Below are 20,740 nucleotides of genomic sequence, written 5' to 3'. Positions count from 1 at the left end.
AATTGGCTGATGAAGTAGCCAACTGCCGAATTTGACGAGACGAGTGGTGCACATAGTCATCAAATGCAGCATCCCACACAGCACCTGTAGGACAGGGAAAACACTTTCAGAGACCAGCAAAGATTTGTGTAGTCATTACTCTACAACGTGTATCTTCAATGATTGTTTGTAAGTGTGATACCTTAAGTTTTTTGTATCGTTCTATTTTATATATTCAATACTACACTATGGGGGTTGAGCTTTTTGTTTTGTTCTAGACCATTCGTTTGAATAGGCTTAGTGGTGTCTTCTGGCTGAACATTGCTTACAAAATATGTTCCATTATCTTTGTCTCACTGAGAACGCTGGAGATGACAGAGACTGAGAAAGGAAGATTGATAGAAAAGGAGTTTAATCAGAACAAAGTGAAAACAATCTGAGGTCATTCACAGGTCAGTGGGCAGTCTACTTGAGGGGTTAGGCAAAGGCGAAGTTCAAAACAGATCCAAGGTCATACACAGAGAAGCAGCAATATAGTTTGGGGGTTAGGCAAAAGCATAGTCCAGTACAGATTATACACGGAGAAGCAGCTATATAGGGTCATACACAGAGAAGCAGTGCTATAGTTTGATGGGTGAGGCAGCAACAGAGTCCAGTACAATCCAAGGGCAACACAGACAAGCAGGCAAACAAGCAGGCAAACATACTTAGCTTGAGAGACAATGGGAACAGGAGAATTAATTGTTCAGGAAAAGTTGCAACAAAAGCAGTGTTGCCCTTCCTCATCTTAAATAGGTGCCAACCAGAACGTTGGTTAGTCCAACATTGCACGGGACCTGGGAGTTGTATTTTTATCTGAATTTCCAGCCTGGTGGCCTTTTACTACATTGCATCCTCAATGCACTTCCACGTGGACAGGTTTTTCTTATGTTAGAAATGCTGGCCAAGCGCCGACGTACCAATCTGAAAGTCTCACTGTTTTGACCTCACCTTCTCTTTCTCCCATGTTCATATCACAGTCTCCATCAACTATATGTATCTTCAGAACTTTCTCAGCCTTTCCTGTCACCCTACTCAGTTCATGAGATTGACTTATCTCCTTTTCTATATAGTAGTTAAGATAATACACATCATAATCTTTTATTTGATCTAGTCCCAGTTTTTAGCAGACAATATTTGTTATATTTTTGTATTAATGCTGCAGTCATTCATTACATGTTTTTAGAGAATAAATCGACTGTAGGTGATTCACAATTTTTGACAATTGTTTTTTTACAAAAATATTTTAAATTATGTTTTTAATTAGTTTGTAAAAAAAAGTGAGCTAAAACTATGTATGGGTTTTCCTAGCATTTACTATGCTTCCATATATTTACATATTACACAGAAACATCAGTTTCATTCAGTGAAAAAGGGAACCCAATAACTACGTTGCTAACTTATTAGTTAAAGGTTGAGAAAGGGTTATAGACCTCTCCGTATTGCTTGGGGCCCTCAACCAGCTAACACAACTGTTGCTTGTTTTTATGCTGTTAGCATAATTCAGTGAATTAATGAGATGGAAAGAACAAAACATATCTTATATTGTTATAACTGCCATTCATTTTTGAATGGAATACAAATATGGTGTTTTTAATGGTACATCATGTTATGTTTAGAAACCACAACTAAGGAATAAGATCAAGCACATACTGTATAATGTGAAATCATTTTTATGCCCTTCAAAATACACTGTAAGTAGGTTGCACAGTATTCTTGGCTGAACAGATGGTGCCTCCAACATGTGCTTATTGTTATCATGGTAAATATCATATTTCTTTTTGAAGTGGTATCAAAAAGAATGAGGCAATACCATGCTTTTGTATGAAGATCACCCAGGAGATAAGGGTATATAAGCAATATACATATATCAGTAACATGTGCCCATTTGTTGTATGTATGCATGTGTCACCTTTTCCATTGACTAGAATGTAACATTTGTAGATTTCAAATAAATGATTTATGCTAAGGATATACTGGCAGGTGACTCAACGGCATGACGTCACTCCGCATCACCGGTGGATACACTTGCTAGCTACATTGTTATCGGAGCCTCTGTCTCCCAAACGGGCAGGAAGAGAATCCACAGTATACCGACACAAAGCTAAGTACAGTGTTTCAAAGTTTCTCCCTTGTGCAACACAGTGCTACCATGTTCCTAATGTGGTCTATTAGGGGTACTTTGGTTTATTGTAACAGTGGTTACTAGCAGCAACAATGATTACTGCTGCTTATGTTCTTATACCATGCGCGTGATTTCTAATAGTCTATACTCTGGTCACTATATATACTGTGGGTGCCACGATACTAATGCATTCACCTATCACCAACATGTGTTTTTACACTTTACTATACATACTAATTAAGTGTTTGCCCTTACTTTGAGGATTATACAGCGATACTTATTATCTTCTGTCATTTCTCTGTGGTGATCCTACCATATTACTCAGTACATATTATTCACCATTTATATACTTTCTAAATGTATACTGTTGATGTGGTTTAGGAGGCTGTAACTGGATACGGTCTTTCAACCGTGCCTCTGGGCTTTACAAATGCATAATATATGCTAGCCCTTTATAGGATCCCATCCTCTTATTATGCTTTTTCATTTATATATGGATTATGCGGCTAACATTTATGTAGGTGATTATTGTTCACCGGTGTGTGTTTGTGTTGTGACCATACGTTGTTATACATTTACACTATTACGTTACACTAGTTTTGTATTTTAGGTTGGCCATTTTGGTATTTATTTTTTGCTATTGATTATATTCCTCTGGACCCCGTACTGGTAGAGGTCATCACAGTACCCTACCATTTTTTTTGAAAATAGTACTGCCATACTTTATGCAGTTACTTATTCCTCTGGAATTAATATTTATGTACTATAGCTTATATACCATAAGGTAATATACATACACGTGTTCCCTTAGGTTTCCTTCCTCATTAGTTCTAGGTGGAAGTTTCTTTTGGTATATGATTAGGGGGTGGTTCTGGACCCTCTTACCACGCCCCTCTGTAAAATTAATTTTTTATTATTGATATTTAATAAAAAAAATTATTTATACCTCAGTATCCATACTTTATCGTTTTGAGTGCATTCATGAGGGAATCTTTCTGTTTGTTTTGTCCGATATACTGGGATACTTAACTTTTTGTTTATATTGTCATATTGATGCACATAAAAAATATGCAGCACACCTCACCTTTTATTTCTGCGATAATGCCTTGCCATCTCTGCGACTGAGTTTGTGAGTGATTGAAGGAAGTTTCACTTACTTGTTTTGACTTACTCCTACTTCACAAATCCTAAAGGTATTGCTAGGAGTATTCTCTGTTACTCATTGACACCCCATGTAACGCCAGCAAAAAAATAAATAAGATGAGAAGGACAGGGAATGACTGATGTGGTGAGGGCAAAGAAGAATTTTAGGGTAGGAGAACATACACACTTTGTCTATGATGAGATGTCAGTCTTTGTTTTCTTTACCAGTTAGAGCAGACAGGGGTACGCATGGGGAAACGTTTGCACACCCCTGCTCTAACTCATGGGTGGCCAGCTCCAGGCCTCCAAGGCCACCAACAAGTCAGGTGTTATGGATTTCCCTGCTTCAGCACAGGTGGCTCAATCAGTAGCTCAGTCAAGAACTTAGCCACCTGTGCTGTAGCAGGGATATCCATAAAACCTGACCTGTTGGTGACCCTTGAGGAATGGAGTTGGCCAACCTTGAGTTAGAGCAGGGGTGCACAGACTTTTCCCCATGTGTACCCATGTCTGCTCTCCTCGGCGCCTCGCGTCCCCTCTCCCCCTGCTCGACCACGGCGTCATGTGACATCACGTTGCCATGGTAATGTGCCATCATGCATTGCTAGTAGGGAAGGTAAGTGGGTTATAGAGGCCTTGGGTGGCCCCTGGCATTTCATTTAAATGCCGAGGGGGAGAGTACAGGACCTCTATAACTACCCCGCCCCCCCAGAAAATCTAGCGCCCCTCAGTTTACGCACCGCTTTGTTAGAGCATGGCAACATCCCTGTGCTGTATTAGACATCATGACACATGTAATGCTTTCCAAATCTGAGACCTTATGACTGGCCTTGGTTTTTGCATTATATAGCTATTGACTAAATGCAGCATACTCCCTTTTGTTTTTATTTTATTACTGTAAATGTAAATCTTCATACCAAGGCCTTTTCTGGGCCACGGAAAAGCAGAAACCCTTATGCATGAATATACTAATAAGTGTAAGTAATGCTATATTATGTAAAATGGTGCTAGTGGCAAAATGTTGATGGCTATCAGACAGGTCCTCATGTTTCTAATACTCTTTGGCACATTGTTAGTGAGACAAGCACCAACATTTAACTGACCTAAGAAATCAGAAGGGGAACACGTATGTGGTTCCCAAAAAGGCATCTCAACAACCCGTACTTCTCCAGGACCAATACTAAAACTTTAAACTGACCCATGTTCAATGTAAAATAATTATTTGTGAGAATGAAAACATTTTGTAGGCTCATCGAAGTGATCAAATCCAACAAGTACCTTAAATTCAGTTGTGATCAATTATGTGCTGATTTAAACATTTCTAAGGTGTTTGCATGCAGAAGAAAGGAACAGACATGCCTTTTAATGTCATCTTGGTCAAGCATAGTTTGCCCACTGTTCTTCATTGTAGATAAATTATGTGTGTGGCAGATAATTAGCTTCACTTGCTTTTGGATGATAACCTTAGAGGTGCATGAATACCATTGGGGTGAATGATTTTTGAAAGGCTTCCTGTGTATCAAACCATTTAAATCAACTAACATGCTTAAGGGCAGAGAAATGTAGACATACCAGACAGCAAGTTCAGTTTAAGTTCATCTACTACTGATCATGAGATGGTAAACTTCAAACCAATTGTTCACAATTGTTTTGATTCTACTAAAAGACATACAGGACACTAACTATTTTTCCTCATAGTTTAGTTTAAAGTCCAATTAGCTGCATTGATCTTGGAGGACAGTTCTCATAGCAACATTCTGTTGTTAATTAATTGTTTGACAGTTCTGCCTAATATAAACACTTAATTTAAGCATCTATGGTATTGCCTGAATTGTAAATTTATTATAGACTCTTCCATTTTTATTTAAACTTCATCACCTCATTAGTTGTTTGAAGTCCGTTAGCTTTACATTGTGTTAATTGGGCTAGTGTGCTTTAAAGTAGCAGTTGCAAGCAGAACCAAATTGCCAGTGTTCTATTCAACACGTTGAAATTAGTTAATTAGTCCATTTTAAAAACAACAACAGTTGAGTAGATTCTGTGTTAAATTATTTTTGAAAAATGTCCAGGCAATATTTGTTAACTTATGTAAGCTAAAGTTTAAGATGGTGTTCACTTCCCAGATCTCTGCTTTATCTCTCCATTGTTATGCTCTTTGTTTTACTACATGTTCATTAGACATGCAGTGGGATTGGATAAATCTATTTACTTTATTATTGGGGAAACAAGATTCACAGTCAGTTTCTTATTTACCCACTCCCACTTATCTCTCTCTCTCTCTCTCTCTCTCTCTCTCTATATATATATATATATATATATATATATATATATATATATATATATATATATATATATATATATATATATATATATATATCACTTATATGATGCCACGTTATTAAACAATGTTTTAACCTATTAACAAATCATTATAATCAGTGTTCAACAAATCTATACATTTGCTCGCCCCGGGCGAGTGGATTTAACCCCCGGGCGAGTAAATATTGGCCCAAGCAGCACACGTTTGGTACTAGGTGGCGAGTAGATTTTTTTGTGTGGCGAGTAGATTTTTTGGTGATTTGTCAACCACTGATTATAATTCATTCAGTTTATTTATGCATGGGTGTCTACTGTACCTTAGTTTGATTGTTTCATTGATCATACATACTAGTGTAACGGGGTACCCCCTGGTTACTAAATCTACCCAATGGGCTGGCAGTAAACCCTGGTATTTACAGGTCAGCCAGTAGTTATTATGGGTTTTCCCCCTTTGTCCTTGGTGCTGTGCTTGAGTGACAGCAAGGGGTGGCATAGCCTGTTGTGGCTGGGGCAACGGGATGCCTGCCCTCTGGCTGTACTTAAGGGCAGGACTGCCCTAAAGTTGTTGGTTGTTCCTTCCCCATGAGGAAGGCAGGTCACGACTGGGAGCCTGAGATTGGGGCCTTCCAATGTGCTCTTCCTTCCGGGGAGGAGTAGAGTATACCTCTGCCTCCGCAAGGGAGGTGGGGAAGAGCTAGGATGGCTGCGGGTGCCCTACGCTCGTAGTGACGGTCCAGGGACTATCTCCGGTGATACCTGAGAGCTATATACGAGACTGTGTTCCGGCAGGTGACTGCTGAGTACCTGTACCTTACTGCACTAAGAGTAGTAATAAACCCGTTCCTGTTTTGCAATATACCTCCTGCCTGGTGTGTGATCTAACTTGGGGGAGAGTTACGATTCTACCATGGGAGATCGCCTCCATAACCCTGGAACCTACGGCAGATGGAGGCGCTGTACTGCTAAGTATATCGTAGGGTATTGACTCCAGAAGCCTGTTCTTGAAGTCCCAAAGTTACTGCGGATGACTCAGCCCTCCTGTTACCAGTAGGTATGCATCACAAACACCCAGTAATTGGCCTGATCTGCGATTGGGGGACGGGGGAGAAACACTGTTACACTAAGATCACTATATATATATATATATATATATATATATGTGTGTGTGTGTGTGTATATATTGTAATGCGTAGCTCACCCCAAACGAAGCGTGACCGCGGTGCTGAGGTAGTGAATTGAGAAACGCCAACCCACAGCCACGCGGCTGTGCCTAGGATGTAGATTAGTCTGCCTAGCTTGGTCAGGAGTATGGAAGGTAGAATAGTCGTTATACTTGCCAGGTCTGGATTGGACAGAAGCGGATCATTGGGGTACTTTGCCAAGGTCTGGATAGGAGAGTGGAGAGTTGTCGCTGTGAGGGTAGCCACGGTCAGGGTTGTAGTGATCAGGATGGTCGTACGTAAGCTGGGTCAGAGTTGGGCATGATAAGCCACTATGGCACTCAATGTTCACCCTAATAACAAACCATGAAGGCCACAAATACACAATAATAAAACATATTCACAAGCATCTAAACAGCCCAATACAATAAATAAAAGCATTAGCAAACCAATTAAATAAATACAAGCACTAGACAATCAAACAATTAAATAAATAAAAGCACTAGCCAACCAAACAATTAATTCATTTTAAACACTACCCAACAAATCAATTAATTAATTAATTAATTAATTAATTAAACCACTAGGCAACACAAATGCTAAAAATGCTAATCCATTGGAAAATTAAATAAAAATAAGCCATCCAAATTACAAACAATGTAAGCCAAACAATAAACAGAAAACTATAATAAAACAATCAATAGAAAAAAGCATTTGCCCAAAAAATGCTTTGGCTATTGGGTATGATGTACCACTATGTCAATCAATGGGTACAGGGTGGGTATAGTGGTCCCGAAGTGGGTGCTTAGACCTCCCGGGTGGGTAGCGGAGGAAGGTTGGTTAACCCCTTAACTACTATAGAGGTTATTAACCGCTAAGGTGAATAAGGGTTTAGGGGCCATTAGATTGTTTTTGTTCTTGTATTCTTTCTGTCAACGGAGGACATGGCCCTGTGCTATGCTAACGAGGACACCCTTCATGATGGCAGGGGTAAGTAGAAAGGTGTATTTACTTTATTTATGCTGGCAGGCTAATTTACTGTTTGATGTAATAATGAGCAAATTAGCTATTATCCATATTTATATTTTATTTATTTATAAAAATGTTTTACCAGGAAGTAATACATTGAGAGTTACCTCTCATTTTCAATTATGTCCTGGGCACAGAGTTATAAAAAGTACATGGTTACATTAAAAGAACAGGGTTATACAGTGAATTCACAGACATTTCATGCATAGATAGAGTTGGAAAATGGGGTACAAGGGATAAAGGGCTTATGAGTTGCAGATTGAAATAGAGCAGCTTTAACATCACCGAACATCAGCGAACGGCAGCCTTTGGCTGCCCTTTGGCTGCGCCAAAGGCTGTCCCCTTTGGGGCAACACAGATGTACACTGGGGTGGTTGAGATTGAATCTGCTGCAGCTGTGAACAAAAAGATATTTGTGTCCTCTTGGCTCATTAACATTCCAGTGGTGGGGGTTGATATCTGGATAATAGTAATTTTGCCCATTACAGTACTGTATATGTAGGGGTGTATTTATATAAATATATTGGTAAAAAAATTTGGGACATGTGATTGGTACTACAGGCCAGCAGGGACCCATGTGCCCCCAGACACATGCAGGGACCACCTGAGGACCCCCGGACACCCGCGGGGACAACCAGCGGGGACCACCTGAGGGACCCAGACACCCACGGAGGCCACCTGAGGACCATGGGACACCTGTAGGGACCACCTGAGGGCCCACAGACATCCACGGGGACCACCTGAGGACCGCCAGACACCTGCGGGGACAATTTGAGGGCCCACAGGCACCCGTGGGGACCACCTGAGGACCCCCAGACACCCGCTGGGTCCACCCGAGGGCCCATAGACATCCACGGGCCATTTTGGGCGAGATTTGCATAGGGAGAGGTGGCTCTCTCTGAGCAGCTCTCTCTGCAGCTGAAAGGAATCGCAGAGTAAGGCCTTTTCAGGGAGGCGATCTTCACGCGCTAGCTACTCACCCGTTTTGGGAATGTTGCTATCACAGGTAATCGAGGCTTTCTGAATACCATGATAGCAATGCTCAAAAAAACGGCGATTTAAATTAACCGGCGATGTTTTTTATGAACGCTTAGTGCATAGCCCCCTAGTCACAGACAGATTAAATAAAGTTAGGGTTTGATATACAGTAACTTGTAGGTGCAGCTTAATAATACTCAGGTACTTAAAGCAGGAGATCCTCCACTTTATACCCCACCTCACCCCAATTTAGGACCATAGCGTTCCCTGGAGCTTTACCGCTCTGGGGCCTGAGAAATTTAGCTTTTTGTTGGCTATTTCCTTTTTCCTATTTTACTTCTCCAAATAACTTGAAAGGAATATGGTGTACAGGGCCATGTGTACTAAGCAGTGTTTTTTGCAAGTTCACCCTAAGTGAATGGGTTGCAAGGTGTCTTTGAGTGCAGGGAGGAGTCTTATGGCATAGCACCATTTAAGATTCTTTTTTTCCTTCAAGGCTATTTGAGAAGTCACTCTGCTTCGTTTGTTTTTGTATTTTGTATGTAAATCAATCATGGACACAGGAGCGCCAACAGAATTTTGGGGTCCCAGGAAAAACTTGAAGAATGGGGGCCCTGCAAATGTTAGAACAATCACATTCGGTCTACTTTGCCCCATCATGTCTCTTTGTACCCCCTTCCCCCGTGTGTCTTTCTCCTTTTCCCTGTAGTATCTTTCTCTCCCCTTCTCCCCCTAGTGTCTCTCTCTTACATCCTTTGTCATTCATCTTTTCCCCTTCTGTGTCTCTGCTCTCCCCTCATGTATTTCTCTTCTTTCCCCCACATGTCTTTCTCTCCTCTCCCCCTCCAGCATGTCTCTCTCTTCTTCCTCCCTCCAGCATGTCTCTCTCCTCTCCCCCCCAGCATGTCTTTCTCCTATCCCTCCCAGCATGTCTCTCTCCTCCCCCTCTAGCATGTCTTTATTTAATCCCCAAAGTATTTCCCCTGTCATCCTCTCTAACAATCTGACCTATCTTTTTACAACGTTTTCTCTTTTCCTTCCCATTTCTCAATCCTTTCTCCCTCTCATGCCTCTCTCTTCCCCCCTCATGCCTCTCTCTCCCTCCCCCTCATGCCTCTCTCTCTCCCTCATGCCTCTCTTGCGCCTCTCTCGCGCCTCTCTTGTGTTGCTCTCATAACTCTCTCTCTCTCTCATGCCTCTCTCTATCTCTCTCTCTCTCATGCCTCTCTCTCATGCCTCTCTCTCTCCTTCCATTTCATGTCTGTTTTTACCACCCTGATTTAACTCCTTCCCTCCCTCTCACCTTTCTCAGCCTGTCTTTCAGGCTGCAGCTCCAGCCCCACGCTGCTCTACTTGAGACCTTGCCCCCTGACCCAGGCCCCACCAACATATGAAGGCTCTGCAGAGGCAGGGATTTCCCCTCTGTGCTTCTTGTTGCATCTCAAGGCCCCACCGGGAATTAATGTGCAGGCTCGGGGCTGGGCCACCTAACACACCGGGCCCGGGACAGCAGTCCTAGCTGTTCCCCCTATCAGCGGCCCTGCATGCACATTCTAAAATGTTCTTAATAGAAACTTGCTCTCTTCTGTTAAGATGTCAGAATGGGCTACACAGGACTGCGTTAAATTATTTAAGATGTTTTAGGGTTTTTCTTACATTACATTTAAAAATAGTTATATTTGCTATTCATTTAACCTAAACAAATAGAATTTACAAATTAAATGTAAATAATAGCATTTGATCCATCTCATCACTTTAAACACTACTCAGTTTTAATTAGTTTCCCTTATAGAAATAGCAAAAAACAAACAATAACCCTGCAGTGATTAACATATGTCCCATGAATCATTTGAGTCAAAACTGGGTTAAGTCAATAATTTGGTTACTCCCTAGAGAACCTGTTTTTAGTTTTGTTCACATGAAACTAATTAGTAATTTTATTTCTGTCATCTTAAGGAAAATACAGAAGGACATTGATTTAAAATGATGATACCGCAGTTTCACTTATGTTCTTAATATTATTTCCCGGGATAATTCAGTGTATTTTTTTGATTTAGTAGGATTTCATAAATTGTGAGTTCATTTTTGTTGATTTATATCTGAAATATGGTTCTAATATTTTCCCAAGAAATGGAGATCAGCAAACACTAACTGCCCATTACTGGATGAGATGAGCAAACACTAACTGCCAATCACTGCATGAGACGAGCAAACATTAACTGCCCATCACTGCATGAGATGAGCAAACACTAACTGCCCATCACTGCATGAGATGAGCAAACACTAACTGCCCATCACTGCATGAGATGAGCAAACACTAACTGCCAATCACTGCATGAGATGTGGTGAATAGATAGGACAATGTCCCAAAACTGGTGCTATAAAAACTCTTTGGGATTCAAATTGTGCATAAATAAATGATGTAAATGAGTTCTTACATCCAAGGAAAGTATACCTACTTTTGACCTACTTTGGCATGTTCATTGCTGATGAAATCTTTCTAAATCTCTCTATGTCACGTCCTGCACTTTTCTCCATCTTACCGTTGTGTTATTATTCATCCTGTTTACTGTACAGATGTGGCCAGACTTACTGTTTTTGTTACCGCGAAAAGCAAAGGCTAAATCCCCGACATTTAACCAGCATTTTTTTTTCGTTTGCATCCCTGCGGCCCCAACTGCGCCGCGTCCCCAAAAATTTAACAAAAATTAAGTTTAGCGGCGTCCGCAGTACTCAGCAGTAACAATAGGCGTCGCTAGTGTGTGTTTCTAATCTAAATATGATTTTACCCAGCCCTTATTCCCATTAATTTCATATGATACTGCATAATATCCCATTCATTTCAATGCAACCCACCTCTTTTTCCCATAAAAATACTTCTGATGACAAATGAGCCTTTTTTAAGAATTACTTTTTTTATTAGAGTAAATGACAGTTTTGAGATAAATAACAAAGACTTTGTGAAATAATACAATCTTCTTATAATAACACAATCTTCTTCAACCGACATCTTCTTCTGGCTGTCACTTGTCCTCTTTCTCTTGTAAAATAATTGTGAGATTGTTAATTTTTCATAATAATAATCGAGAAGAAATAGATGCATTGGCGGGTCATAGAATTTTTACGCATGTGTTTTCTATGCAACCTGCATGGAACAGATATGCGGGTCCTACTAGAACTGTTCTGAATTGCCAATAGAATGAAACGCATATATTACCTTAATTATCCTTTATCACTGGATATGTTTCCTACACAAATATTGTGTTGATATTTATCAGCCTGCCAAATTTGCCTCAAAAAAGAGGAAAACAAGATAAACAAAATAAATTACTATATTAAAAACTGCTTTATTAAAAAAAAATATGCTTCTATCATCAGTTTCATTCACTGATTACACCAGCCCACAGTTCTCTGATTCCGTAAAAGTCCATTGATTGTGTCTTTCACTGTCTTGAATCTTGAATTCTGCAGCATTGTATTTATACTGTTTCCCAAGTTCTTGTAAAATAGCTCTCCAAGTTGTTGGGAATAGCTTTCTCGCCCCTGGAGCTGTCAAAGTTCACATGTTTGTACTACTGGGAATAACTATCAAAAGTCACATGGTGCTTTAATATTAGCTGCGCAAATCGACATGGCTGATCCCTGCTGTGTGTAACTTACAGTATGCTTGCAAAGTGTCCCCTGGTATTACTGGAAAGTCATCTATTGGATCCCCACGAACATTTATAATGATGCATCTTAACTTATGTGGTGCTTTAGGTGGGCTTTGGAGGTCAGACACAGATAACTGCTCCTGGATGACACAGTACCACAGGTCAATCCCTGTATCACCGGGGCTCATACCCTCAATTTCTTCATCGCTTTCAGGGATGTTGCTTGTGTTTCCTTACATCTCCAGATGTCAGTCGTCTTGCTCTCTCCTGCTGCTATGCATCTATAATCTAATAGAGATAATCAATGTCGCTCTCCATTCCCGCCATGTCCCTCGCCGTTTGGTCCATCCTCCCCATACGGAGGTCAATTTTAGCTTCCATTGTGTCCCGTCTGTCCTGTCTATGCTCCGGATGCAGTGGCATGTCTGACCACAGGCATAAATATGTCTTGTATATCACCTCATAATTTAACAAAACAAAGCCATTTGACATTGCCAAACTGCCAAGATCAGTATTTCAAGAAGGGAAACAACGGTGGAGGGTTGAATGACTCTGGCCCCTATTACATATGCTGTGAAACAGTCTTCCCCTTGCCCAGGAAGATTTAAACCGCCCTCAAATGAATTGATCTTAAATGATTGGATGTTCCTTCCTAAGCAAGAGGAAGACAGTTTATGAAATAGGACCTTCTAGATGGCAGCAGCACTATCTAGCACTTACGGCTCCATGTTGAAATCCTGTAAATATGTTTGCACTGGACTGCCCTCCCTCTACCCTAGTTGATATGTGAAATATTTCTGTTATTCCCCTGTACATGCGTCAAATTACTTTATTTTAATAATTCAATTAAAACATGTACAATATGCCACTGCCGTTTTGGATTCTGATGGACGTCTAAATAAGGAAACTAACTCTTTGGGAGGGGAAAAAATCAACAAAAAAACTTTTCTTATTTTGTTTTAAATTTATTTTTATTTTTTTACAAAATACATTATACAAAAAACCTATACCATATAATGACAAGCTCTTTTTTAGGCTCATTGTCAGAATAAATGTATATCAAAACTCATTGGTCAGATTTTGATATTCATGCATTTTTTGTGTTCTACACTTTCTTTCTACTTGGTTGAATGCAGTGGTGGAACAACCATATGTGCAGCTGGTTCAGCTTCACTTGGATCCACCACCTTCAGGGGCCTATCCTCTATGCGCCGGAGTGCTGTTCCGGAACGTTTGTTACCAGCTGGAACAACGTTCTGGCCTTTCTAAAGACTCCCCACTCTGCAGATCCCCTTTGCATGCCCTACCCGCTGGGTCCAATGTCCGCAATCACCGTCTCGGTTGGCTCTCTCGAATGCAGCTCAGTTGCACGAGTTCCACAGTTAAGGTCCTGGGGGATTTGGGGGTTGGGGAAGGGGGTTACTTATACTAAGGCCCATGGGTGACTAGATCTGCCCCTGGGTAAGTTGTCCTGGGTAAAGATTCAAAGAAATTATCTAAATGATCTGCTTTATCCTTGACAAATCAGACAATATCAATAGACACATTAAAAACAAACATATTTCTGATTTGCAGGAGTGGTCCAGTGGTAAGGTCAGTTTGTTATAGAGAAAGAAGGAAACAATATACTAATGATAGGTTTGTTTTCAAGAATCAGCATTTATAGAATACCCGGCTGGCATACAAAGCATTTTCTTTTTACTGTTCAAGTTGAATGTATCTCCCAAAATGTCTTGGAGCAATGATTAAAAAACAATTAACATAGCATAGCAGAGACAGAAGAGACTTGTGGTCTATTAAGTATGTCCTACTTCAAGTGGAAGATGTTGTACAGCAGACATTCCCAAAAGGAGATTTGTGAGGTGTCTCTAAGGGGCTCAAAAAAAAAAAAAAAAAAAAGGAATGGTGAATTCCAAGTCGTATGGTGCTTTCCTGAGCCCATGTTGGGACTTCACATTTAATAAGGCCCCAAACTGTGCAATGGCATGGGTGGTACAGCTGTCAATTGTAGCAGGAGCTTCCAAAATCACTCCCCACAATGCTTTGCATCCATAACGACAGGACATTGTTTGGTGGGACGTTGTAACCTCCTTGTGTCTGCACACACGGAGGGGCGTTCCCCTTCGAGCTCAGGAAACTATATTGCTTGGGATCAGTCAAACTGTTTTATTAGTAGTAGACTGATGAGTACGCTATACAATTTATTAATTAGTGGTTCACAGAACAAATATTTTCTAGCCAGGTTTGCACAATATAAACATGGTTGGAAAGCACTGTTTTACAGTATACTACGTAGTATTCAAATATACATGTGACTGCGATAAACTTACCACTCTTTATGTGAACATATACTTTATTTTATCACAGACTTGGGGGTAAAGATGGACTAAATTGAGTCTTTACTGAAATATTTTTATATCCAAATCATAATCTCTAGTTTATTTAAAAGGGTAAAGTAACATTTTCTAAATGTTTTTTTATTAATCTGCATATCTTCTACCATATTATGCCTGTGCCTATTACAGGCTGAAGAATGATGTGTTTTTAAGGCAGCAGATATAAATGGGGAAGTTAAGGGGTGGGGAGCTATGAAACAGGCCAGAATCTCAATATTTACTGTTTAAACATTGTATACTTCTGAGAGATGGTACACAATAGGGAACTTGTGATACAGTATATGAGTGCACACTCATTTGTTTCTAACCATTTGCTGTGTGACTACTTGAGAAAGTTTGTCATAGACAGTATCACCAAATCAAGTTAATGCAGATAATCAACTCTGACTATTATCTCTGCAAAGAACATTTGTTATTATAGCAACCAATAATCTCTTTGTTTAGAACAAATAATAATTGACACTAAGTGTTCTATGATTCATTGTTATTCCATATACTTCAAGAATCTTGCACAATACACCAGGCATTGGATCTGTCCTGCTGATGCAGAGTAACATTGTTATTCTCTTCCCTGATAGCTGTCATCTACAGCCATTGTTTAATCTGAAGTCTAAAATGATTGCAATTTTTTTTACTGCAATTTACTTTCCAATAGATCAGCACATATTGAAACATGTTACTATGGCTTTTATATTTTCACAGCTTCACATATTACAAATTTAACCCCAAGACCTGTTATCAAGATCTTGAAGATTTTTTGCGCTGCATACAAATTTGAATCATATCCATATTTGAAGATTTCCATGTATTCAAGTATCAGGGTTATTCATATCAAGTGCAAAACAACCACGACACAGTATATCCCTGAGGGCTTAAACTATGTTCATCAGTGAAACTCTATACTTTTTTTTCTTCCTTAACACTTTATCCTTTTTCACCCATTTGCTCATCCATCTTATTTAGTGATTGTCAATGGAATAATTAGATTGCCTGTTAATGAGCCTAACATGAATGAAGCTGAAATCTTCCCAAGCAAGGCAGATGGCTTCAACCCATACTGGGTAGGGGCCAATGTCAGTAGCCATTCTGATTGCTATCTACTGGCTTTGTGAACATGATTGGTAATATGGTAACATGCTTTAAATTGGCCAGTTATGTCACCCTTTCATATTTTTAAAAGATTTAATGACAATACTGTCCAATACTTTTTACCTTTCTAGTTTTTTTCTGCTCACTGAAATTTTTTCAACAGTGCACTTTATTTGTAAAAAATAAATAAGCCCAAAACCTAAATGAATAGTTAGTAGACCTCAAAGAACATTTCCGATCCGTTGTTGTCAGCATGAAAAACAGCTCAGTGCTGAAAATAAACAGCATTAGTGGTTTGTGTGGCCACTCTACTGCGGTCTGGGCCTTCTGAAATAAAAATTAAAATGAAATAAAAAACCGCCAGAAAAAAACCCCATAAGGTTGTTAATATGCTTTAATAAAGATCATTACATGGAGCTCACTTTCAAAATAGGTCATATCGGTGGGGAATTACACCTTTTGGGTTATCACTTCAGTTTTCCAATATCCCTATACGTATGCAACCGATGTCATAACTTGAGGCAGACACTATTCTGTGCAATGTATTTTTATGCTAGCTTTTTAATCCTTATCTATTAATTGTACTGTATTCAAGCACTTTTGATAGTACTTCAAAAGAGGTTGCAAGTCTATAGTAACCAGCCACTGCGTACTTTTCTAAAACTATTTCTGCTAAGCCCTTCTCACCTACAACATGAAGCCAAAGTGGTTGACATCATTACTGTTGGTGTTCTGAAAGACTAAAACATGAATATCTTGTGCTCAGTATGGAATGGATTGGGCACCCAGAGCAGTCATCAATAAAAACAGTACTTTCTTTTTGGTGATGCAATAAAGTACTGTTATTTTAAGACTGGAGGCCCAATCCATTATATGCTGACCACACGGCATTGATGATGAAGGGAAAGGATATAGGAACTTGCAGTCTTCCGCTTGAATTTGAGCTATTCGAAGTGCATAGTTTCTCTGCAGTAATGTAACTTTTTTTTTTTCCAGATCCGAGGAGGGAAGCTTATGATTACCTACACCCGAAAAAGCGATGCTGGGAAATATGTCTGTGTTGGAACCAATATGGTTGGAGAAAGGGAGAGTGAAGTAGCGGAGCTTACTGTTTTAGGTAAAATAACTTTTCTTTTTCTTGGTATTGCCTCACTGCTCACCACATTAGGTAGGGGCCGAAGATCTCACTCTTTCCATTTTTCCTACTTGTTGCTCTTATACTGTTAGAGTAAGATTGTTATAAAGGGGCAGAGACAGAGACTAATAATACAGGGCAAATAGATTCAAAAGGAATTTGAATCTAAAGAGTGATAATTTGTTTAAAAAAGCCAATTAAATTTGTAAACTGTGTAAAAACTAGTGTTATGTGAGACCGCCTTTTTTTTTTTACTTGTCTGTAATCTTGTCAGTTTTTACAGAAAAACAAGAGGCTACTCTCACAAAACTCCCACTTTGTTTGCAAAAGGACTGTTTATACTACAGGTGCGCCGACGAGTATTCTAAAACTTGCCTTGGAAAATCTGGGGCTATCACCAACAAGATCCATGTAATGCTGGGTACATGCTGCAACATTTCAGTGACATTTCTGCAGAGACTAATGGCCCATCGGATTAACACAGCAGGGGTCCCTGGCAGTCCCATTCAGTTTAAATGGGACTGCCAGGGATGCCCGCTGTTAATCTGATGGGCCATTAGTCTGTCTGCAGAAATGTCACTGAAATGTTGCATCATGTACCCAGCATGTACCCAGCATGTATCAGCATATACCTGGGTTTTGTTGGTGATTGCCCCAGATTTGTTTTAGAATACTCGTCGGCACTACAGTAGCCAACTATTTGTGAGGGAGAATATCTCATAATTCACTGAAAAATTCATGATTCTCCAAAAATAAAAGTCCCCACGATCCAATGCAAGATAATGGAAGAATAAAGTGCAGATTTAAAAAGGTCAGATAATGAGTATCTGAGCTTGATTAGCATAACCTGCCATTTAAGTCAATTGCAGTTAATGGCGATCAAGCTCTGATTCTCATTATCAGTGCCTTGGGAAAAACCCCTACATTGATTTCCCTAGCAAATCTACCTGAGACGTTTTCAGCTTTTTGACCAATATGGGACCCTTCAATATGGGACCATAGCAGTTGTTGCCCCTGGCTCCCGGTTCTTGAGCGATGAGCAATTTTAACCACCACTATACTTTCCAGATGGACACGGTATCATGCTCACTCCGGCAGCAATTTGAAAGTTCAACAAACATGAAGTAACTGCACAATGGAGTGGGTGCCCAAAGTACTGGAATCCACTGTTTATTGATTTCACATCTTAATGTGCAGAGGTTTTAACACAACATTTGGGGAGGGAGGGATGGATAACCTTCCATTCATTATGTGCATCTAAAAAAGTGACCACAAGTGTTATTTATATACCTGAGGAACTTCCCACAATGCCAGGTCCATGAACGTGGAAGGTCTTTGACTTAATTAGCATATGCTCACATACCACTTTTGTCTCAAATCAGTTTAAGATTAGCATAAAAATACTTAAACACACATGTCTCCAATAGCATCAAAAGATATTAAAGTGCAAGTAAACCAATCGAAAGTTGCAACATCATCGGGAGACGAATGCACGACTTTATATTTAATATCCCTTGGCCAATATTTGTCGTTTGTGTGTTAAAACTGGCACAAAAATATTACGAAGATCTCAGAGACCGGGGGGTTCACGGAGGTCATGGAACCATGGACCAGCTGCAAAGGACAAAAATCATTTTGGCATTAAAAAGTATTATTTTTTCATTTTAGAAAGACCGTCCTTTGTCAGAAGACCCAGTAACATGGCAGTCACTGTAGATGACAGTGTTGAGTTTAAATGTGAGGCACGAGGTGACCCCGTTCCTACTGTTCGCTGGCGAAAAGATGATGGGGATCTGCCAAAAGCAAGGTACTTCTTAAGAACCTTTCTTTTAAGTTAAACATTTCTATACCTATGTGCACTTCATTTTCACGCAATACATGGTCGCAATTCATTTACAGGGACACATACTCAAGTGTGTAGAATTTCCTATTGACATTTTATATGCTGTCATGCAATCACCATTAAGGATGTACTGATCATGTTGTTGAGGAGTGGAACTGGGCTTCACTACACATTTACACAAAGGAGATAGTTCACTAAAAGTCGTATAGTAGATTTCACCTTGGAATATCGATCACTCAGATGAATAGATAGGACCATGCAGTAAAAATGTCCACCATTTATGAATATGGATCCCAAAAATCCCCATACATATTTAAAGAAAAAATAATTATTACTTCATTGCTTTCCCAGTGTTTAGTTTCTGTTGTTATTAAAGGTATGAAATTCGTGATGATCATACCTTGAAAATCCGTAAAGTTATGGCAGGAGACATGGGATCATATACATGTGTTGCAGAAAATATGGTTGGAAAAGCCGAAGCATCAGCCGTTTTAACTGTTCAAGGTAAGGTTTGTTTGTCATTTTATTTGATAATAAATATATAAAACAATGTATTCAGGTACATTTAGCAGAACAATACTATTCTATTGGAACCTGTAGAAGTTTTACAATTCTTTGCTAAGTGACATAATTGTATTGTATTTCTTTATTTATATAGCGCCAAAAGTGTACTCAGCGCTTCACAAAGAATATAGTACAGGGAATTATAATAATACATTAAGCGCAGCAAAATCAGACAATAGGAAAGGAAATCCCTGCCCCGAAGATCTTACAATCTAAGAGGTATGATGGGAAACTTACAGAGACAGCAGGTGAGGGAATAAGTGCTGAAGATGGCAGTGCTTGGTTACAATGGGTGGTAGGAGTGACTGTGGGTGTGGAACAATAGCCATGAGTATGGGCTATTGGGATGCTTGATTTGTGTGGCAAGTTTTAAGGTTGGTCAGGATTAAATCAGAAGGTTAACACCATTTGCATGGGAGTAGATGGCAGGGAGGCGTGGGTGAGAGCAGGTGTGTTTATGTCTGGGTTCAGGATTAGGTGAGATATCCCCAGGAGCAGGAACGAGTAGAAAGAGGGTGTGAATAGAGGATTTGTGGCAGTGCTTTTTATTGAGGGGTACGGAAGTTGTTGGGAAAGAGGTGTATAAATAAAGTTGCAATGTATGGGCACAGACATAGGTGGAGGGGAGGAGAGATGAAGAAATGTGGATAGGAAGGGTGTGGGGAAGTTGGAGAGAACAGAAATGTTTACAAAGGAATGAGGAGACATTAAAAAGAAAAGGCAATAGGGAGGGCATAGTGAGTTGAAGGAGGCAAGACTAAACCAGGTATTGGAGGATAGGAAGAGTACACATTATCACAGCATTTAGAAAGTCAAGTTCAAGGTTGTAGTTTTTGAAGTGCAGAGTCCAGATCTTATTGTAGAATTCAACTCAAATTCTAACTCCAGTATTAACTCCACACACACTTTATTTGACACTTTGGGGTGACACAGCCATATGGCTCACAGCCAAGATAGACTCACTTAAATACTCTAACACATTCACTTGACTAACAATTAAGGGAGGGGTCTGCCTATTGAGCTCATACCAGGTAGATGTTAAGTAAAGATAAATAGCAGATGCGCTTAATTTGAAAGAAGGGTTCCAATCAAACAAATATACCTGTGTGAAAAAATTAAATCAGAAATGAGTCCTTTAGCTTATTTAATACATGTATCACAGATTTTACTTGTAATATTTTTCAAGGAAACATGGTAAACATTAAATGCATTTTCCTCGTGTATGAGTATGTAAAGTGCACACAAGTAGAAATGTTAATGCTACATTCACAGGTTTATTTGAATTCTT

General features: G+C 39.6%; 1 protein-coding gene across 4 annotated transcripts in view; it reads left to right on the top strand.

Moving 5' to 3' along the window:
- Window positions 1-20,740, top strand: part of ROBO1 (roundabout guidance receptor 1) — a 1,065,915-nt gene that overhangs the window by 933,279 nt on the left and 111,896 nt on the right. For all 4 annotated transcript variants that reach the window (XM_075593994.1, XM_075593993.1, XM_075593992.1 and 1 more), the window contains 3 exons: window positions 16,907-17,027; window positions 18,714-18,852; window positions 19,265-19,392. In XM_075593994.1, the coding sequence (XP_075450109.1) occupies window positions 16,907-17,027; window positions 18,714-18,852; window positions 19,265-19,392 (388 nt within the window). The remainder of the gene's footprint in view (window positions 1-16,906; window positions 17,028-18,713; window positions 18,853-19,264; window positions 19,393-20,740) is intronic.

Source organism: Ascaphus truei, chromosome 3, assembly GCF_040206685.1.
Source record: "Ascaphus truei isolate aAscTru1 chromosome 3, aAscTru1.hap1, whole genome shotgun sequence".
Taxonomy (NCBI): Eukaryota; Metazoa; Chordata; class Amphibia; order Anura; family Ascaphidae; genus Ascaphus; species Ascaphus truei.
This window is presented reverse-complemented; position numbering and strand designations above follow the sequence as displayed.